The sequence below is a fragment of the Moschus berezovskii genome, chromosome 6 (genome assembly GCF_049115385.1).
Source record: "Moschus berezovskii isolate FMDL1 chromosome 6, NW_MosBer_1.0, whole genome shotgun sequence".
Lineage (NCBI taxonomy): Eukaryota > Metazoa > Chordata > Mammalia > Artiodactyla > Moschidae > Moschus > Moschus berezovskii.
In genome coordinates this window covers 18,401,111-18,422,143 of record NC_142465.1, presented here as the reverse complement: position 1 = coordinate 18,422,143, position 21,033 = coordinate 18,401,111, and the positions used below count along the sequence as shown (strand labels likewise).

At 35.6% G+C, this 21,033-nt stretch overlaps 1 protein-coding gene across 1 annotated transcript in view; it reads left to right on the top strand.

Annotated features, from left to right (window-relative positions):
* The first annotated feature begins 5,242 nt into the window (after positions 1-5,242).
* SLC6A15 (solute carrier family 6 member 15) overlaps positions 5,243-21,033 on the top strand; it is a 30,870-nt gene continuing 15,079 nt past the window's right edge. The window contains exons 1-5 of the mRNA XM_055394897.2: positions 5,243-5,666; positions 10,186-10,343; positions 10,700-10,826; positions 12,086-12,267; positions 20,057-20,167. Of these exons, the coding sequence (XP_055250872.2) occupies positions 5,378-5,666; positions 10,186-10,343; positions 10,700-10,826; positions 12,086-12,267; positions 20,057-20,167 (867 nt within the window). The 5' untranslated portion in view covers positions 5,243-5,377. The remainder of the gene's footprint in view (positions 5,667-10,185; positions 10,344-10,699; positions 10,827-12,085; positions 12,268-20,056; positions 20,168-21,033) is intronic.

The window sequence follows — 21,033 nt, the reverse complement described above, 5'->3', positions numbered from 1 at the left end:
TATTTCAGCCAAGGTCATAAAACAATTAGTGATAGAGTTTGGATTTAAATTCAGTCTATTTCTATATCCTAGATGTAAATATTTGGCACCAATACATGGCTTCTCATACCAGTAAAAATTAATTCCTACAAGATCCCATTAAAAGTAGTAAATAAGAAGGATATGAAAACATGAAGAGGTGTGGTCATTATCCAGTTTTGGACCATGAATTTCATATTTACATTTTCATTTTTTTCTGGCCATGACACACAGCATATGGGATCTTAGTTCCCCGAGCAGGGATGGAACCGGTGTTCTCTGCATTAGAAGTGCAGAGTCTTAACCACTGGACCACCAGTGAAGTCCCTCACATCTAGACAGTATCCTAACTTGCTTTCTGCCATGAAAGATGAAGACATTTCCATACCTTTCTTTCTTTCCTTCTCCCATTTAAATTCCTGATTTTGTTAGATTATTTTTGGATTTTAATTTTTATTATACTTATATTTTTCTCCCTATATACTATGTTTGAACCTTATTTCCTTGTTTAAGTTAATGTTTACTCCCATTATTTAACATGGGTATCTGTCCTGGTTGGCTAAGCTTCAAGATCATGTAGCCTGTTCCTCTCCCTCCCCGTAGGGCTCATCAGATCTCTCATGGATTAGACAATTTGCCTGTGACATTTATAATTGAAATATAAAATACTTGAGTATGAAAACTGGAGATCAAGTATTTTTTCTCTTCACTTTTATAGAAGTGACTGAATATCCTGAGAAGTCTGTTTATTTCTCCTTTCTACTTCTGCTTGAAATCCCTAGGAGTTTTTATCTCAGTACCTTCTCGGTGTTGACACTTCTGTATTACATTTTGAAATTATTATTATCTGAATATCTGTTATTTCATCTTTTATTTTGTGTTTCATTAATTTTGTTTCTTGATATACTACATTTATTTTTTGCTTTTGTTTCCCTCTCAACTATTACCCCTGTACCCTCAACTACATCACCCTGTTTCTCTGTAAAACTCATTCATTCTTAGCAGCTCATCTCATAATTACTTAGTAAATAATCTTACCTTTGAATAGGGCGATTTCTATCTTATCATACTATGTGATAAAAAACTTAGTGTCATGAAAATGACGCATATATGCAGTGACTTGGAGCACTCTGCATCTTCAATTCAGATTTAATTTCTGGAAGAGTGGTTGTCAGGCTTCCCAGGTGGCACTAGTGGTAAAGAGCCAATGCAGGAGATGCAAAGGACTTGGGTTCTATCCCTGGGTTGGGATGATCCCCTGGAGGAGGACATGGGAACCCACTCCAGTAATATTGCCTGGAAATTTCCATGGACAGAGGAGCCTGGTGGGCTACAGTCCATGGGGCTGCAAAGAATCGGACAGGTCTGAGCATACACAGTTGTTATTAAATTTTTTCAATGGTAAATATTTCAAGCTTTGCAATGCATTCGAAGTGATTCAGCTGTTGCAGCACAAAATTAGCCATAGGAGATATGGGCATGACTGTGCCAATAAAATTCTCTCTACGAAATCAGACAGTGGGCTGCATTGGACCCACGGGCAATGTTTTTGACCCAGCTCTTGACTATCTGTTGCTCCATTGTAGATAGGAGGCTTTTTGCCTGGTAATGATGACAGATAATGCAGCTCCTTGGTACAGACAAAGAGCAGTCATGACAGCTTGTTGCCCAGTTGACTCTCACAGGAGTAATGATGCTAACGTGGGAGAGACTGTGCAGTTACTTGATTCTGATGATCCTACTGCTCGTGTGACCTGTAGAATACCAATACTTTATCACTCACTACTTCATGTCCTTCCTGGATATTCCTGTTTTGAAGTGACAGTAATACACTTTTGGAGATAGTCAATTATATTTTCAAACCTTCATCTCTGCCATACTTTTATGGACTAAGTTCTTCAGGCAAGCTTTTGGCATCCATAAAAATTTTCTCTTTCAAAAAAGTTGGGTCTTAAAATTTTGAAATTTATTTGATTTACAAATTGTTGTCTCATATACTAAGGTTTTATAATTCCACTCAGAAACTCAATTTATATTTGTTGGCTATATGCAGGCTCTGTATAAGAAAGGAATGCCTCTGACTCAGTAAATACAGGGCCTTGGGGCGAAAGGAAAAAAAACAAAAAACACATGAAACCAAATGTGTAATAATGCAAAATACTTGTAGTTATTATACAATGTAATTCGCCATACTTTCAGTTCATACAGTTGACAGAGTTAAACATTGAGAATGTGAGATTGGTAAAATAAAGTCATTCTCCAAGGAGAGATTATGGCCTATTGAAGAAGAGATATACTTTTCCCCAAAAAAACTCACTTGTTATTGTGGAAGTTTCAATGTTAACTGCAACCCCACCCCATAGTATCCTATAGTGATCCCGTCCCACATTATCCTGTAGCAGTCCCTAAGAGGAGGAGGTGGGTAAGAAACAGTGAGAAAAGAGAGTATAAATTATTTCACTTTGACATTATTAATGTACTCTCACTTTTGTTTTTGCTTATAATGGAAAAGGAACTGTAAGTGCATGCAAAAAGATATATAATATTCCTTTTTAAGTTTTAAATTTTATAAAGTTTGCTAAGATTATTGCATTATAAATCTGTATATGTAGTTAAGTGTACTTTAGGAATTTAAAATATAAAATTGTGTTTAAATTTTGTTTCTGTTAGACACTGATTTTTTTCATAGAAAATATGAACTTTGGGTTGTTGTGTAGGAATTTTCAAGTTCAGTTCAGTTCAGTCGCTCAGTCGTGTCCGACTCTTTGCGACCCCATGAATCACAGCATGCCAGGCCTCCTTGTCCATCACCAACTCCCGGAGTTCACTCAAACTCATGTCCATTGAGTCGGTGATGCCATCCAGCCATCTCATCCTCTGTCGTCCCCTTCTCCTCCCGCCCCCAATCCTTCCCAGCATCAGAGTCTTTCCCAGTGAGTCAACTTGTCGCATGAAGTGGCCAAAGTATTGGAGTTTCAGCTTTAGCATCAGTCCAACTTTGCCAAAAGATATACTATGTAAAGCTGGTATGATTATCTGTTGGATATGTACAAAACATACAATAGTGTCTAATTATGTTGTTTTGTTTTTTCCTGCAAAGATGAGAAATATATAGAAGAAATACAGTTCTGAGATAACTAATTTGGGGGAGACTCATGAGTAACACTTTTTAATTTTTTTTTCTTTCTGAAGAAGAGTTTTAGTGTAATAGGACTTTACACTTCAATACATTCCTTTCTATTTTATAGAAAAAAGCAAAAGGAATAACAGATAAATGTTTACTGAGGAAACTGAATCACGTAACTGTGAGAAGTTATATAACTAAGTAAAAAGGTTAGGACACAACTCCAAACTTGTCAAATTAAAACAAATGCCCTTATCCTTGTATCAGTAAAGTTATTATGCAAACGGTGTATCATTAGATGATCCCCAAAATGTAGACTGTTAGATAATTTATGTCTCACAAATCACGCTTTCTTATGTCAGATTGTTTTCTTCCAGCAAAAAATATTTGGAAACAGCTTTTTTCAGCTTTCAGTGATTATATGTTTTCATTTATTGAACTAATACTTACTGAGCTTTAGAGGGAAATAATGCAAATTAAACAGACATAATCCCTAACTTCATGAAACTATTTCCTTATTCAAACCTTGTTGGCCTCTTTAAAATAGTTAGCTTTAGAAGTTTTTCACTTATGCTAGAGATGTTTCTATTATTCAGAATATTTTGGGAATGCTTCTTCAAGAATTTCCTTCACAGTCTGTCTCTTAATATTCACCATGTCCTAAATTAGTGTTTTTCCTTGAGGTACATTTTAATTTTGTAATCAATGAAACACCTCCAAATCTAAAATGACAAATAGATGATCAAGTTAAAGAATTTTTTTTTCTATTGGTTACCCAGTACTCTTTTTATTAAGGTTATAAGATAAAGTATGACAGAATGTTTCTCTGACTTTTTTAATGTAAATCTAACAGCAGTTCCATTAAAGAATTCCATTCTTTTTCCAGCAGTGAATTGCAGAATCCTTTTGGATATCACTTTTCAAGCTTCCTGATCTAGTTTTGAGGAGAAACTCTCATACATTTAGTTACTTTTTAAAACAGATAATTTCACACTGGTCAGAATGGCTACCATCAAAAAGTCTATAAATAAGTTCTGGAGAAGGTGTGGAAAAATGGGAACCTTTATACACTGTTGGTGGGAATGTAGATTTGTACAGCAACTATGGAAAACAGTTTCAACGTTCCTTCAAAAAACCAAAAAAGAGAACTACCATATGATCCAGCAGTTCCACTTGTAGGTATATATTTGGAAAGATGGAAAACTTTACTTCAAAAGGATGCATAAACCCCACTGTTCAATGCAGTACTATCTACAATAGCTAAGGCTTGGAGGCAGCCCATCAGCAGGCATTTGGCTTATGAAGATGTGGTGTATACATATACACACAATGGAATATTACTGAGCCATAAAAAGAATGAAATATTGCCATTTGTAGCAAGATGGATGAACCTAGAGAATATTATGCTTAGTGAAGTAAGACAAAGAAAGACAAATACCAAATGATATCACTTATATATGGAATCTGAAAAATAACACAAATGAATACAAAACAGAAATAGGCTCACAAACATAGAAAACACTTATTCGCTACCAAAGGGTGTTAAGAGAGGAAAGGAGAAATTTCCCTTCCTGAAGTATATCCCTTAATGACTTTTCCCTTAATAGCAAATGAATGGGTAGATGAATATGCTAACAGAAGAAATTATATATAAGACACATTTAGAGGGATGGCATGCAATTGTTTATGTAATTTTATAAGTGATAAAATTAGAATGTACTTTAGTCAGAGAGGGAAGAAGGAATTAAGAAAAGGTTTCAAAATTCTACTTACAAATGAACTGAGTATACATTATGCAATGGGGTATATCTGAGGCTGAAGTAGATTTTTGCAAGAAGGAAGAAGTTAGCTAAAGGAAAATGTGTGTGAAGCTCTTGTGTACTTTACAATTCTTATACTTCTGTGAATATTAAGCTTTGAAAGGTCAAGGACAAGCATATATTTTATACTATGCAAAAAGAATTTGCATCGCAAAAATTAAGAAGACTGAGTCTTTGGTATTTTAAATATTTTCCTCATTAAATATTGTTTTTCAACTTAAAATTTTACAGATTCCTACAGAATATTGAACAAACAGATCCAAGATCCATCAGACTTTATCACCTTGAATCAAAGATTTCTTTGATATCCTCCTCCATCTTTTATTCATATCAACTAACATATTTTTAAAAATAATTAAGCAGTTTGCCAAAAGGAAAGTAAAAAAAAAAAAGTTACTACTACCCACACTTTCCAATGCCGAAGAATAGCAAGGTGGTAAAAAGAGAATTAGACGATGAGGTTATTGAGTCTGTCAAAGACCTTCTTTCCAATGAAGACTCAGCTGATGATGCTTTTAAGAAAAGTGAACTAATTGTTGATGTCCAAGAAGAGAAAGACACAGATGTTGAAGAAAGATCTGAAGTCAAAGATCAAAGACCGGCTTGGAACAGCAAGCTACAATACATCCTGGCCCAGGTTGGATTTTCTGTAGGATTAGGGAACGTGTGGCGGTTCCCATACCTCTGTCAGAAGAACGGGGGCGGTAAGTTTCTGTTTTCTGCCTTTTTTTTTTTTTTTTGAGTGATACATTGCTGAGTAAATTGCAGTTGATTATGTCAAATAGCAATCATTGTTGCTGCAGTCTCAGTATTTTAGAAACTATGAATTCCGTTGTAAAACCAGGGAGACGCCTTTGTTGAAAGTGAGTTGAGCTCTGTTTTCAGATTAGGTTTCCATAGGAGCCGATGACTTGCTGTGAACACACAGGGATTGCTTAAGGTCATAGTCTCAAATTCTTTCTGTGGATCCTGTTAACATCTCTAAATTACTGCCTTTTCTAACCATCGATCCATTCCTTGTTCCTGTCAGCTATTCACTTTGGAGAAAATCCTCAAGTTTCTGATAAAATAGATATTGCTGAACAAGAGAGAGAATGTTCTATCCACAGTGCATTAACTCTGAATTTTAAGTTGTTTCATTCTTCAATGAAACAAAGTTACATATAATTTAGAATGATTATAGTCTTCAGTTGCCAACCAGAACTTTGTAGATCCCAGTAGAAGGAATTTAACCGGATAATTAGTATAATACCAGATAGTCTTCATCCTTAGATATCAGCACCCTTAAGATGCTGTAAAGAAATTAGCATTTTTTATTTCAAACAAATTATCTCCATCAGCATATTTAGCTATTTGTATTTGTGCATATAATTGCAAGGGTTATTTAGTGAAAACTGTCTTAAAATCAAGAAAAAAAAACATATACAAAAGAATAGATAGTTCCTATAGGAAACAGGCTCAATAATACACTTGAGAAAAACTGAATATTACCTAACATTAGGGTTATTAAATTAAAATAACTTTAATATTTGCTTTACTTTCTTTACCTTTACTATTTTTACTATATGCATATATGGAAGCTGTTAAAACAAGTGTGTTTAAATACTGAATATTCTGTTATGTGGCATTTCAGCACATAAAGGAAAGAATGACTATTTTGGTATTTGATCCCAGTTTGTGATAGGTTTGGTGACAGGACAAAAACATGGTTTTATTTTATTTTTGATTTAATTACCAACCTATAGATCAGTTGAAGTAATAAAACCATTCACATGTGAAGTGGTTTCTTTTAGTCACTAAGATAAAAAGCTAAGGTGTCAGGTGGCAAAATACGTTTAATGTCTTGCTTAGTTAATTCAACCAGGGGAAGACTAACAGGTTTGGGGAAAAGCCCATGTGTGATGGGCTTCCCAGGTGGCGCTAGTGGTAAAGAACCTGCCTGCCAATGCAGGAGACATAAGACATGTGGGTTCTAATCCCTGGCTTGGGAAGATCCCTGGAGAAGGAAATGGCAACCTCCTCCAGTATTCTTGCTTGGAGAATCCCATGGACAGGAGTCTGGCGGGTTATAGTCCATGGGGTTGCCGAGAGTAGGACATGACTGAAGCAACTTAGCCCAGCACACATAGCCTGTGTGATAAATCTGCCTGAGAGGTAAGAATCAATACCTGGAGTTGGTGGTACACTACCCATCACTCCACTGAACCTGCAAGCTCCTTAGCTAGTCTTTAACATCACAAGTGAATTGTTTACCAAATCAGCCACAAGCAACTAAGTACTACCCTGCTTTATATTTCACAACAAATTATCCCATTTGCAAGATGGGCAGAAGATGAATTCTGAATTTCAGACCTTTTGCCTTATGCACTTTGTTGACCATACTATTAAGGAACAGGCTATCTGGGCTGAAAACTCAGGTTGCTTTCTGTTTAATACAGTATTAGTCTTGGTGGAAAACTCTAAAGGATTTCATAGTTATCTGTTAGCAAAAATGGCTCTTACTCCTTACTTTTATATGTAAAGAAAATCAAGATGCCTTTCCAAGAATTGTGTGCTCTCTTCTAATTACAAGTGCTAGAGAAAGATATTATAAAACACCAATGGACTTCATCATTTTGAGATTGCTGTTGGAGTTCAAAAGGTGGTACTAAGCATGCGGTATAGCTTTGAGCATCTAGGTATTTAACTAGTTAAACAGTTAAATCTCAACTTGCGTAAATCTTATTCATCATTTGAGGTACTTTATGAATAATAGAATAAAAGTAATAGACCAATATAAGTTGATCTGTCTGAAGATATTACTTAAAGCACAATGATTAAGCTTGAGAGTGAAAGGGAAAATGTTAGTTGCTCAGTCATGTCTGACTCTTTGCTGCCCAGTGGACTGTAGCCTGCCAGTTTCCTCTGTCCATGGGATTTCCCAGGCAAGAGTTCTGAAGTGGGTAGCCATTCCCTTCTCCAGAGGATATTCCCAGCGCAGGGATCAGACCCAGCTCTCCCGCGTTGCAGGCAGATTCTTTACCATCTGAGAGACCAGGGTAGCTCTGATTAAGTTTAGTAAGTGTTATAATATAGAAACTACCAGCTCAGGTTTTGAAGCCAATTTGGCTGTTAAGCCTGGATACAGGTGACTTTTCACAGATTAACTTACTATTTCTGGCTTCATTTCCACACCTGTAAAATGAGGATAGTAATTGTGCTTAACACACTGGATTCTTGTAAAGAATAAATGAGCGACTACATATAACATGGATAGAAGTATGCCCGGCAAGTATTAAGTGCTCAGTTGTATTTAAACTAGGACTATTTTTATTTCCAGAACTGTAGAGTAATTTGAGTCCAAAGAAATGGCTAGGTATCTAATAACATGTCATGTGCACGTAACTGAGAAAATGTTCCCAATGAGTCCAGTCTTCACTCATTCTCTTTTTTATCTCCTAGTCGCTCACACACACATAAACCTATTCACACCCCAGGATTTCATGCAGCTGTTAAAGTGCATTTTCAGTCCTTCAGGAAACATTCTCAGGTCATTAGTGCCTGAATGCTATTAGTCATCTTAGGGTTTGAATTTTTATAATTCTGTTTTATAATCTCATGCATCGATGCTTTACATTATATACTCCTTTGTAGAATCAACTCATGTCTCAAAGTCTGAAAATCAGCTGTAAGAGAGTAGAGATTTTCTACCAACCACCATATTAAAGGAAATTCTTACACATGGAAATTATTTAAGAGGCGTATAGACACAGAGATAAATGACTTGAAAAAACAAATCATTAATATTTACTTCTTCAACAGAAAAGGTACCAGAAAAATTTGAACAGTTTCCGAAATCTATTCAATACCATTAAACATTTTCTTTTTAATGAGAGAAATATAATGAATGGCCTCCTCTTTAAAAAGGGCATTAGTCCCCACTTGGTAGTATCTGGTTGGAAAAAACTAGGTTTTAAGACTTTGTGTTTTTGTTATCTTTCTGTAATGATCTTATTTTTAAATGCCATGTACTCAGTGAGTGATATAAACACATTGTAAATTTGTTTTCTAATAAAATATTTTGAAAAAAAAACATGAAGTTTGAATGTAGCAAGTCCATTTTAAAGGTTATCTAATGAATAATTTGCATATGTATTCTCATTTAGAAATGAGTACAGGTTTCATATTTGACTTTATCAATAATAGAGTCTAATATTAACATTGTCAATTGATTTAGTACATTTTTAAGTCACTGGGCATATGTGTTGAGATTTAGCTGTAAAATAATACATATATATATTTAAGTATGAAAACTTTACTATGAAAAAATAGCACATATATTTTATCCGTTCCGTTCCGTCGCTCAGTCGTGTCCGACTCTTTGCGACCCCGTGGAATGTAGCCTACCAGGCTTCTCCGTCCATGGGATTCTCCAGGCAAGAATACTGGAGTGGGTTACCGGTTCCTTCTCCAGGGGATCTTCCCGACCCAGGGATCGAACCCAAGTCTCCCGCATTGGAGGCAGACGCTTTAACCTCTGAGCCACCAGGGAAGCCATATATTTTATAATAGCTATTAATTATCTTTTTTTTTTTTTAATTAGTGTTACCTACCCCGTAACAGAATTTTGGAAAACCAAAAATTACTTATTTCCCGAAGTGAACTTTTTCTGTAACATATATATGGGAAAAATGCCATTTGTCTGTGGTAGACGTTCTTGTTCTTTCTTCTTCTCTTTCAGTCTAAGCAGGCATTTCTTCTTCCCTGTTGTTACTTAGGGAAAAAGTGTTTAATATCATAACATCTCATTCATTTTGATTTATCAGATTTGAAATGTATGATTTAGATGAGTTTGAGTAAAATTTAATAAATGACTTCATTAACATTTTTTAAATAAGACTTCCAGGAGCTTTTGAAACCTATTTGAGAAAATATTTTAAGGAATCAGTTATTTTTACAAAAAGTAAAGTTCTTTTACTTTTTCAATAAAATGAAACTAAAGCTATTCATTGATATCCTTACTTTTTTCATAATTATTTTTTATCAGAAACTCTTGGTAGCAGTCAAATTCAGGTTTCAAATACCAGAAAGCTTAAAGTAATGAAATTGCATATTCTTTAAAGTCTTTTATAATTATACTTATGGAAGTTTAAATGTCATCTTTCTTGAGATAATCAGAATTAGTGTATTCTCTACTGTGGCTGTTGACAATATAATCTATTTTATTTGTTCTTCTCTCTATAGGTGCCTATCTTTTGCCATATTTAATACTACTTCTGGTAATAGGTATTCCCCTTTTTTTCCTGGAACTTTCTGTGGGTCAAAGAATTCGGCGAGGAAGCATTGGTGTGTGGAATTACATAAGCCCTCAATTGGGAGGGATTGGATTTGCAAGTTGTGTTGTAAGTTTCCTGTATGGTATATGCCATATAATTTTTTACAGGGTTTGTAATTATATAGTCTGAAGTTAAATGCAGCCTTGGAGTGTGTATTTCTACTCAACTCTTTAAAAAACCACTACTGGAGCTTGCACTGATACCCAAAATATGCTGTAATGTGAATGTAGTACAGTCTTGGTAATGCATTTTCTTAAGGCCTACGAGAGTCATCATTTTAGAAAAGATAATGTGTTTCAAATAAAAATTTAAAAAGTTTTCTTTTTAAGTATTAAGTGGGCTTTGATGCATTTCATCTCATTGTTTCAAAGGTAGGGACAGGAGACTTTTAGTGTAATCAATCACACTATTTTATTTTGCAGGTGTGCTTTTTTGTGGCTCTCTACTACAATGTCATCATTGGCTGGAGTCTGTTTTATTTTTCTCAATCTTTTCAGCAGCCTCTGCCTTGGGATCAGTGTCCTTTGGTGAAAAACGCTTCACACACTTGTAAGATATCTACAATATAGAGTTTTTGTTTCTAAAGATCATAAAGTTAGTAAAGCTGGGAGCTTTCAAGATATTTTTTCTAAAATCTTTTGAAGTTATTATAACAAACCTTCCTTGACATATTCAGAAAGATAGATGTTTGGCATCATTTATCTAGCTTTTTATTTTATTGTGTTATTTTATAAGTTATTTTATTGTGCCCCAAGATGTTAGGATAAAAAATTATCAGCCTTAAGTTACAAACTTAGACAATATTTTATTTTGTTCGTCTTTATTGATGTCTTATATTTGCATTAAAATAAAAAAGAGGAGAGAAAGAATAATTTAGATTGAAGAAATTGTTTTTATGTCTTGGGTTCTGTTGTTTTATGTTTTTCTTATCTTTTAATTTTATGTCCTAGAATATAAAGAATAATTCCATAGCACTGTCTGGTAAATATCGAACGTAACATACATATGTAGTCTAAAATGTCCTTAGTAGCCATATTTACAAAAAGTAAAAAGGGACAGGTGAAATATTTTATTTAATCCAATATATCCAATATATTAACATTCTAACATAAAATTGATATAAAATGGTAGTGTAATAATTTACATTGTTTTTCTCATACTAAGTCTCCAAATACCCCTTTGTGATTTATGTTTATAGCACAAGTCACTTCCAACTAGCTCCATTTCTAAGGTCACATATGCCAAGCAGCTAGCGTTTTTGATGGCTCTGCCCCCAGGAAGTCAATCAGATAATTTTCGGGGCAAAAGGGGCTATAAAACTGATTTGTTTTAATCACCTTGATAAAAGCTTGTGCATTCATCCTCAGTCTTGTCTGACTGTTTGTGACACTTTGAACTATATAGCTATTGAGGCTCCTCTGTCCATAGGCTCTTCCAGGCAAGAATACTGGGGTGGGTTGCCATTTCCTCCTCCAGGGGATCTAACCCAGGGATGGAACCCCATCTCCTGTGTCTCCTGCATTGCAGGCAGGTTCTTTACCTGCTGAGCCATCAGGAAAACCCCTGATAGAAGCCCCACACATTCCTATTTTAGAAGTGTGTAACAAGATAATCATCAAAGAGGATTTGTGTTTGTTGATTTTTTTTTCATATTTTTGCACAGGAGATTTCATTGTGGATTTTAATGCTTCTGTAGAATAGTAGTACTTTTCTAGGAAATGTTAAGAATTGATTTACAGGCTTACTGGGGGAAAAATAGCCTCGTCACTCTTTCTAGTCTGAAATGATTGTTACCTTTCTTTCTACAGTTGTAGAGCCAGAATGTGAAAAAAGTTCCGCCACTACCTATTATTGGTACAGAGAAGCACTGAATATTTCCAGTTCCATTTCTGAAAGCGGTGGCTTAAACTGGAAGATGACCATCTGCTTGCTGGCTGCCTGGGTTGTGGTGTGCTTGGCTATGATCAAAGGCATTCAGTCTTCTGGAAAAGTTAGTATGTCATAGCCCCTCCTGCTTCTGCTAAACATCTAATCGCCATTCCTGGGAACTGTTCCCACCCCCAGCCCCTCTCAACCCCATATAAATAAATCTGTCTGAGCAACCTGCAAGTAACACTTCAATCTAGGCATTTAATTAAAGACTGGTAAAAAGTGGTGTTTAAAAAAAAAATGTTAGACCAAGGAAAGGACACAAACAAAGATGTAAGTTTTTTTTATAATGAAATCTAAAGTCATTTATAATCTTTCCCTGTTCTATCAAGATCTGTTTTGAACTTTTTTGTCAACACTAAACAGTCCTTTCTTTTTGCTGGTATTCAGTTGAACCTAATGTTTTAGTTGTCTGATTAGTTCCAATCATGGAAATTGGGAAATGTAGTAGAATAAAGAATTTGTTTATGTTATTTGTGTTATATCATTTTTTTCTCTGCTAGAGGTGCTCTAGGGAATAGATGCTTACAAGATTTTAAAAGTCCATTCTGGAGTGTTTCTAAAAATCTGAACATTAGGCAGTTATAATAATCTCAACAACAAACTTAGAGTAATACAAAAGACTAAAGGGCATGTGGCCAGGGCAAATGGAAAATTTTATGAGATTGTGGTTGAAAAAGACACTAAGTGAGTTCTAGATCCCCTAGGAAGTCAATCAGATAATTTTTTAAAAGGATGTATTAGGAAAGTAATTGTTATTCACTATTTTGCTTTCATAGTACATTCCCCCCTCCCCATTGCCACTGTTTTAAAACTCTCTATTTCTTTTGTCTGGTTCACAGCAGGAATTAATTTTGATTCTTCTCTCTGCCCTGTAACAATCCATCTCTGTTGTTTTTTCTTTCCCAAGTATAGATCTGATCATATATCTTTCCAGGTTAATATATTGCCACTTACCATCATATACTGACTAATAAGAGTGGGAATAATTGTAATAATATAGCAGCAGTAGTAATAGTGGTAATAAATGACGATGAAGATGATTCTGACAATGATCAGAGCAAGAACAATAACAGAAGCCAATATTTATTACATGTTTACTTTGCAGTAGGCACTGTGAAAAGTGCTTCATATACTTTATCCCATTTAAATCTAAAAAAAAAAAAACCCCAAAAAACAAAAACCTCTAAGAAGTAATTGCTACTTTCAGACCTGCTTTACAGATAAAAAACAAGTTTGTGGAAACAGGTAAGTAGCCCAAAGAACAATGGTTAGTAAATGTTGGTACCTGGAGTCAAACATAGCTCGGTCGGAAGCTAACGCCCACGTTCCGTTCCGTCGCTCAGTCGTGTCCGACTCTTTGCGACCCCGTGGACTGTAGCCTACCAGGCTTCTCCGTCCATGGGATTCTCCAGGCAAGAATACCGGAGTGGGTTACCGTTTCCTTCTCCAGGGGATCTTCCCGACCCAGGGATCGAACCCGGGTCTCCCGCATTGGAGGCAGACGCTTTAACCTCTGAGCCACCAGGGAAGCCCACGATATTGAATTGCAACGCTGTAACCTCTCTCGCTGTGACAGCTTTCCCCCACTAAATAGTGAACTCTTTTAGGCAAAGTGTGTGTACATCATCTTTGCTTCCTGTTGGTTCATATTTAATTAGAAATGTTTGACAGTTTTTACAGCTTGTAAATCACAGCTGATTTTACATTTAGCTTCCTAATGGAACTTTACCATTTTCCTTTGCAGAAATGAATATGGTAGATAACACACCTGAGTATTTTTTGGTCTTTTATAAATGTTAGTGTATTCTGTGATTAAATAAGTTCAGTTAGTTGGTTCCACTTTGTGTGTCTTCTGTAATGTCACAGCCCCAATATAGTCAGGTTTTAAATAAAGGAATAGATTCCTAAGCCAAATCTAACCACATTTATAGGCTTCCTAAGATAATGTCATTTGATAGAATAAGAACCAACTGTGGCCAGCCAGGGAAGTCCAAACATCCCTCTGCTCAAGTCTTAATACCACATTTTATGTTTTCTTTGTCTGAGTATGTGTCTTATCATTTAAAGAAAATACTCATACTTTTCTTATCACATATTCGGGATGTTTTTCTTATGTAAAACAACTTTTCTAGAAAATCTAATACAATTTCTAGACTATATGTGATTTATTATTTCAATGAGAAGGCTTAGGGAGAGGCTAGCTTTTCAGGAGAGTTTGAAGAAAAAATTTAGTAGGCACAGATAAGAGAGAAAGCTGTAAGTAATATGAACAAAGTTATGAAAGTCTAAATATATATTTGCTTATTCTGAACCAATGAGCTGAATACAATAAGAAATTTATTAGGAATATATGTAAAGCTCTATTTGTCTGCCAAACAAAAATGCCTCTGAATAAACACACCATTGCAGTATAGAGAAGTATGGTTTAAGGATAATGAAGTTTAAGGTTAGTATGTGGAAAAAAAAAACTTAAAGAGTATTTAGCAGCTAAAAGTCTTCGCCAGTACACACACACACACACATACAAACAGAATGCTAATTTGAAACTGCATGAATTAAGACAGGATTATGACAGTCTCATTTTCCTTTAGGTCAGTCAATTTAATTATACCTGTAATACTGGATTTTTCCCGAAATCCTTATTTTCTCCTTTGTTATGGAGAAGAGCTATCTTAGCTTCATAATCACAATCTTCAAGTAGTTGAAGAAAAAAGAATAAGCCTTACTTATCCTGTGTGGTCACAAAGAGTAGAACCATGCTCAAATAGGGGGGATTATGGAGAGTGGTGGGGTAGTGGTGACTCTTCAAGGAAAGGAAGATCTTTCGGGAATCAAGCCTGCTAACAATGAAATTAGTCGTCTGCAGTGGTAGAGACTCGGCAGTAGCCTAGGTGGTCCAATGGAGGATGTATGGCTGCATGTCCTTTGTTGGGTCTTCTGTGAAGGGGATGCCTGCCTCCAGGGAGATGGATAGAAATGAGAAGCTCCAGGCTTTCTTTATCTCAAAAAGTAATATTTTCCACTGATACTGCTTTGCGATCAGTACTACAACTGTGCCAAGTAAACGCTTGTTTAATCTTTCTGTCAACCAGATGATTTACATGTTCATATCCCCATCTGACTGCAAAGTTAAGCTTAGGAAGAATAAATAGAATTAAACAACTGGTAAGTAGCAGAGCTAGAACTGGTCTATGAAATCCTCAGAGAGAATGACTGTCTGAAGGTATGTTTAAACATTTTAATATAAAAAAAGAGAAAAACAACTAAATGATTTCATATGTTTACTGTTTTTCCATAGTTGAGTAGAATGAAAGTATTTTCATGTAACATTTTGATTTGTAAACTTATCTCTTTTATTGAATGTCCTTGCTGTGAAAGGCAGTTCAGGTTTGGAATTCTCCAGGTCAGAATACTGGAGTGGGTCGCCTTTCCCTCCTCCAGGGGATCTTCTCAACCCAGGGATCAAACCCAGATCTCCCACATTGCAGGCAGATTCTTTACTAGCTGAGCCACAAGGGAAGCACTTTTAAGGCCCAGGGAGTGTTAAAACCAGCCAAAGAAACATATTTCATTGTTTTAGTTCCTAGGTCTTAAGAAAAATACTTGAGTCATTCATGTACTCACTGAACACATATTTATTGAGCACCTGCTATGTGCTGGGCACTAACTCTGGAAGTGCAGCGGTAAATAAGGCAGACAAAATACCTGTCCTCATGGAATGTCCATTCCAGTGGGAGAGGCAGGCAATAAATCATAAAATATTAACAGGTAACAATGCAAAAAATAAGGAGAAAGTGCTGGAGGGGTAGCATTTTACATATAATCAATTAGATAGAATTTAAACTATTTTTAATAATATTACGCAACTGATAATTTTAGTATTCTGAGACTCATTAAATGAGAAGAATTTGGGTTTAAAAACACAAAATGGATACCTCTGTAAAATACTGACGTAAGACACATCTTTAAATCTCAGAATTAATAAGTAAATATTTTATAAGTAAATATTAATAAGTAAATATTTAATAAGTAATAAGTAAATATTATTAATAAGTAAATTAATAATAATAAGTAAATATTTTATTCTTTAATAAATATAAGTAAATTTTTTAAGTATTTTATTTAATAAAATAAATAATAATTTAATAGTAAATAAGTTAATAAGTAAATATTTTACTTATAAGTAAATAATAATAAGTAAATATTTAATAAGTAAATATTTTATTCTTTTACCTGTTCACAGAAGAAGAAAATTCAGGTGTGACCTACCTAATACTGCTTAAATGTTTTCATGTTTAACGTCTTGACTGTCACTTTTCTTTATGTTATATCCAACATGAAAGCTTCGTGTTTGTTTTTGGATGAAACTAAGCTAGAATCTTACCACTGAAGCCACATGAGTGTCTTTAAGAACTCAAATACTTGCTGAATTAATAAATGAAGCTTGAATTGTCTGATCATATAATTAGTACATCATTTTTTTTAGAGAATGTGTACAGAAAAGAAAATTTCCTATGAATTGGCTCTTAATGTACAATATTTTTGAGTATCAAAGAATGTGCAAAGGATAATAGGCCACCCCACCTTTATTCACATAGAAACTATAACTTAATGGGTGAGACAGATAATTACAGCAGAGTATATGCAGTTCAGTTCAGTTCAGTTCAGTCGCTCAGTCGTGTCCGACTCTTTGCGACCCCATGAATCACAGCATGCCAGGCCTCCCTGTCCATCACCAACTCCCGGAGTTCACTCAAACTCATGTCCATCGAGTCGGTGATGCCATCCAGCCATCTCATTCTCTGTCGTCCCCGTCTCCTCCCACCCCAATTCTTCCTAGCATCAGACTCTTTTTCCAGTGAGTCAGTAAAGAGTTGCAAATAAGTGCATGATAGCATAGAGGCAGCCACTGAAATTAACCTGGATTTGGTGGGGGGGGCTTCACAGAGGAGGTGAATTTGGGGTCCGAGTTTGGTGGTTGAAGAAGAGTTCACCAGAAAGTTCAGAGAGAAGACACCTGAGGCATGGAAAACAGCGTGTGCCAAGCCCAAAGGCTGCTCAGTAACGCTGTGCGACCTTTACATGCAGTTCGCGCAGCTTGTGGGAGGTGAGGCTTGGAAGGCTACGTTGACTGCAGATATTAAAGTGTTTATGGACACTGGTAAAATGACTGGCTGTTCCTTAACAAACAGGCTGAAGTATTTGAGGGTTTTTTTTAGCCGTTCATTAACACCCTCAGATCTTTAGAAAGATCATTCTGGTAGTAGTCTGGGTGATGAATTTCCGAGATGGAGAGGAGAGCTGGCAGGGAAAATCTAGAGGCAAAATGAGCAGGAAGCTAATAGTGAAGTGACACATCATTGAGGATGAAAGCAAAGGGGCTTGCATTAAATTTGGAGTCAGTTTGACAGTTGGTTATGGGATGTGGAAAAATAACCATATTCTGGTGATTTAGAGTTGTTTAGCATGGGCAAATATAGCTCCTGGAAGAATCATTTACTTTGTTAGCTTCTAATTTGAAATTGTTAAAAATATACCAAGGTATATCATATCAATTGGAAAAAAATCATTACCAAACTATCCGGATTATTTTAGTGTGCAGACTTCATTTTCACTTTTGAAATAAATGGGTTAATAGAAGTCCTATAAGTCACTTTGTTGTTGTTTAGTCACTCATTCAGGTCCGACTCTTTGTGACCCCATGGACTACATGCAACCCACCAGACTCCTCTGTCCATGGGATTTCCAGGCAAGAATACTGGAGTGGGTTGCCAAAGGCACCAAATTTGAGTTCTGTTAAAAAAAAAAAGACAACAAAAAGATAAACTATTGCGCAGAAGTGAATCCACCCTTCTAGTTACCTTCAAGATTTGAAAGAAGAATCATAAAAGGAATAGCTGCAATTCAAGTGAGACCAAGGCTACTTGAATAGATACTATAGACCCACAAATTTAAAGGATGCTAAAAGTTGGCAGAAAGAAAAAAGTACTCCATCTGAAAGCATTTTTTAAAAATCAAGAAATGTGGATGAATGGATGCAATTAAAAATTTAGACCATTCTGAATTGATTGAAAAATTATATTTATAATTAAATTAGAATATAAATACTTTTAGAGAAATATAGGTTCCTAATTATGCAGATATTTTATTGTAATATTTTTAATAATATTAAAATACAGTTACAAAGTATACAGAAGTGCAAATTATTGTGCTGACTTCTCTGTTGTCTGTCTGCAATTATTATAGGATTCAGTATCTCTGACCTGCCTGAGTCATCCTCTGCTATGGCAGTTTTTCAGTTTTTTCCTCCATTCTTCTCACCTTGCCTCTATTCCTTCCCCCACAGATACATATCATATACCTAATATGGGTTAACAACTCTGTTAAATGTTTGGAATTTTTTAGTGAGCAAGAGAGAAAAGGTTCTTGCCTTCACAGAGCTTATACTTCAGTAAGGGAGACTGAAAATTAACAAGTAAACACAGATTTACTTTACTTTAATTTAATTTAATTTCAGCAGTGTTAAGTGCTGTCAAACCAAATCAAAATAATATAATTGAAGGTTCATGGGACATAGGGAAGGGCATTTGGGGGCCTATTGGATGGGGAAAAAAGGAACAGTCTTATTCTGAGTGTTCTATGAAGATTTGAAAAGATGAAGATAAGTTAATAATAAAGAGGAGCAAGTCATAGACAGGCAAGGAAAGACAAGTGCCTCAGACTGAGGGCACAGTCTGCTCTGGCCCTGAAGCTGCAGAGCTTGGTTTCCTCAGGGCTGAAGCTCAGGGAGGAGTGGGAGGGCAGGCAGCCTAGCGTAAGGCTTTGCAGGACAGAGCCGTTTGCATTTTGTTCCTACTGTATTAGAGATTCCTGGAGAGCAGGTAAGCAGGGAATGAAATAGCCCGGGTGATAGTCTGGAAACCAGGAAATTATAAACCGTGCAGAACTACTTCTGGATGTTTGACTTTAACAACTGTTGGGTGGTGGGAGATGAAGATCGGTGGGGACAGCTCTGGGGGAAACCCAGGGTTTTAGAAACCATGTGTAGATGTCAAGGAAGCAGTACATGTCTGGTTAGGACAACTGCTTTTCTGTGATAAACATTTGTTTAATGATGAAGACTTCTGAGGTAGAAAGTAAAACCTTTATTATGCAAGTTCTTAACAGGGACCACTGTCTAGAAGGTTTACAGAATTATAATGGAACTTTGCTTAATTTTTTTTTTTTTAAAGGACTTTTGCTATCTAAAACTATAAAGTAGGTACTTGTTAAGGAGGTGGTGTCCTTTTGTTTCTCTTAAATACTGCTTGTTTGTGAACTGTGTGAACTGTGAGGAATCAACACCAATCAAGTTACATCACACCTACGGACTATTTTAAAGGAGATTAGATAAGGAAGATTTCCCATTTTTCATTATATCCCCAACAGATCTTAATGGATCACACCAAATCAAAATAATAAGTCATTCCACTATGGTGACTAAACAATGTACTAATAGTATTAATTATTATATTATAAAAGGGTCATTTTCACAGTATGAAGATATGAAGTGAAAGTGTTGGTCACTCAGTTGTATTGAACTCTTTGCAGCTCCATGGACTGCAGCCCGCCAGACTCCGGTCCATGGCATTTTCCAGGCAAGAATACTGGAGTGGGTAGCCATTCCCTTCTCCAGGGAATCTTCCTGACCCAGGGATCAAACCCAGGTCTCCTGCATTGCAGGCAGATTCGTTACCATCTGAGCCACCAGGGAAGTCCAGTAGAGAGTGGCACCAATAATCTCTAAGTGTGAGAAGGAATATAGTTGTTAGTGTGTCTCACCTATTTTCATCTTTCTTTCTTTGCAGATCATGTATTTTAGTTCTCTGTTCCCGTATGTGGTACTTATGTGCTTCCTAATCAGAGCACTCCTTTTAAATGGTTCAGTTGATGGCATCCGTCACATGTTTACCCCTGAGGTATGTACTGTATTTCCAGTTAAGGCTTATGATCACAAAAGTTTTATGTTGTCAAAATATTCCCACAGTTAAATTTAAGCGATAATTGTTCGAACCTACGTACAGCAATGTGCACTAAACTATTAAATTATAACTGTTATGTTAACCAGCCTAGTAAAACCAAGGCTTTTAGATATCTATAATTATATCCAACTCTCTCCAATTTTAAATGTCCCACTTTATCTAGAGTAAGTTTCACTATTTAAACTTCAGAAGTTCCTCTTTTACAATAAATTAACTTCCCATTTTTACACCGGTACAGTTGAGAACTTATCAATCTTCACTCTTCCTCTTCTATTTCAGTGGTTTTTAACCTTTTGTGACATGGACTCCTTTGAAGGAAAAACCCAAAACTGATAATAGGATCTTCTTACCAGAAAAAATAATGAGCGTATTAACTTGTTTAGTGTCTTAGGAGGTTGACAGAATTCCTAAAGTCCGTGGACCCAGGTTAAGAATGCTATTGCACTCGAAATCCTGTCTTAGAAAAAATTCAAGATTTCTTGTTTTGTTTTGAGGTTTTGTATTTTCTAGAGTAGTATTTATATTAGTATGTTTGGGAAGTCCTGCAATTTTTATAAATGCATATGCATTTTAGGAAAATTCCATTAGTTTTCCTAAAAGGCTCAGAACTAAACTCTGTCATTCAGCTTAGAGCTGACCTCAATGTCGGGCTCTTTGAACCTGAGTAATCAATCCTTGTCATATTGGTTTGATAGGAAAAAATCAAAAACATATTTTAGGTGCATATAGATTTTGATTATTCACTGAAATGAAATCATACTTCAATTAGTGTGCTAACACTATCATAATCAGACAATGAGTTA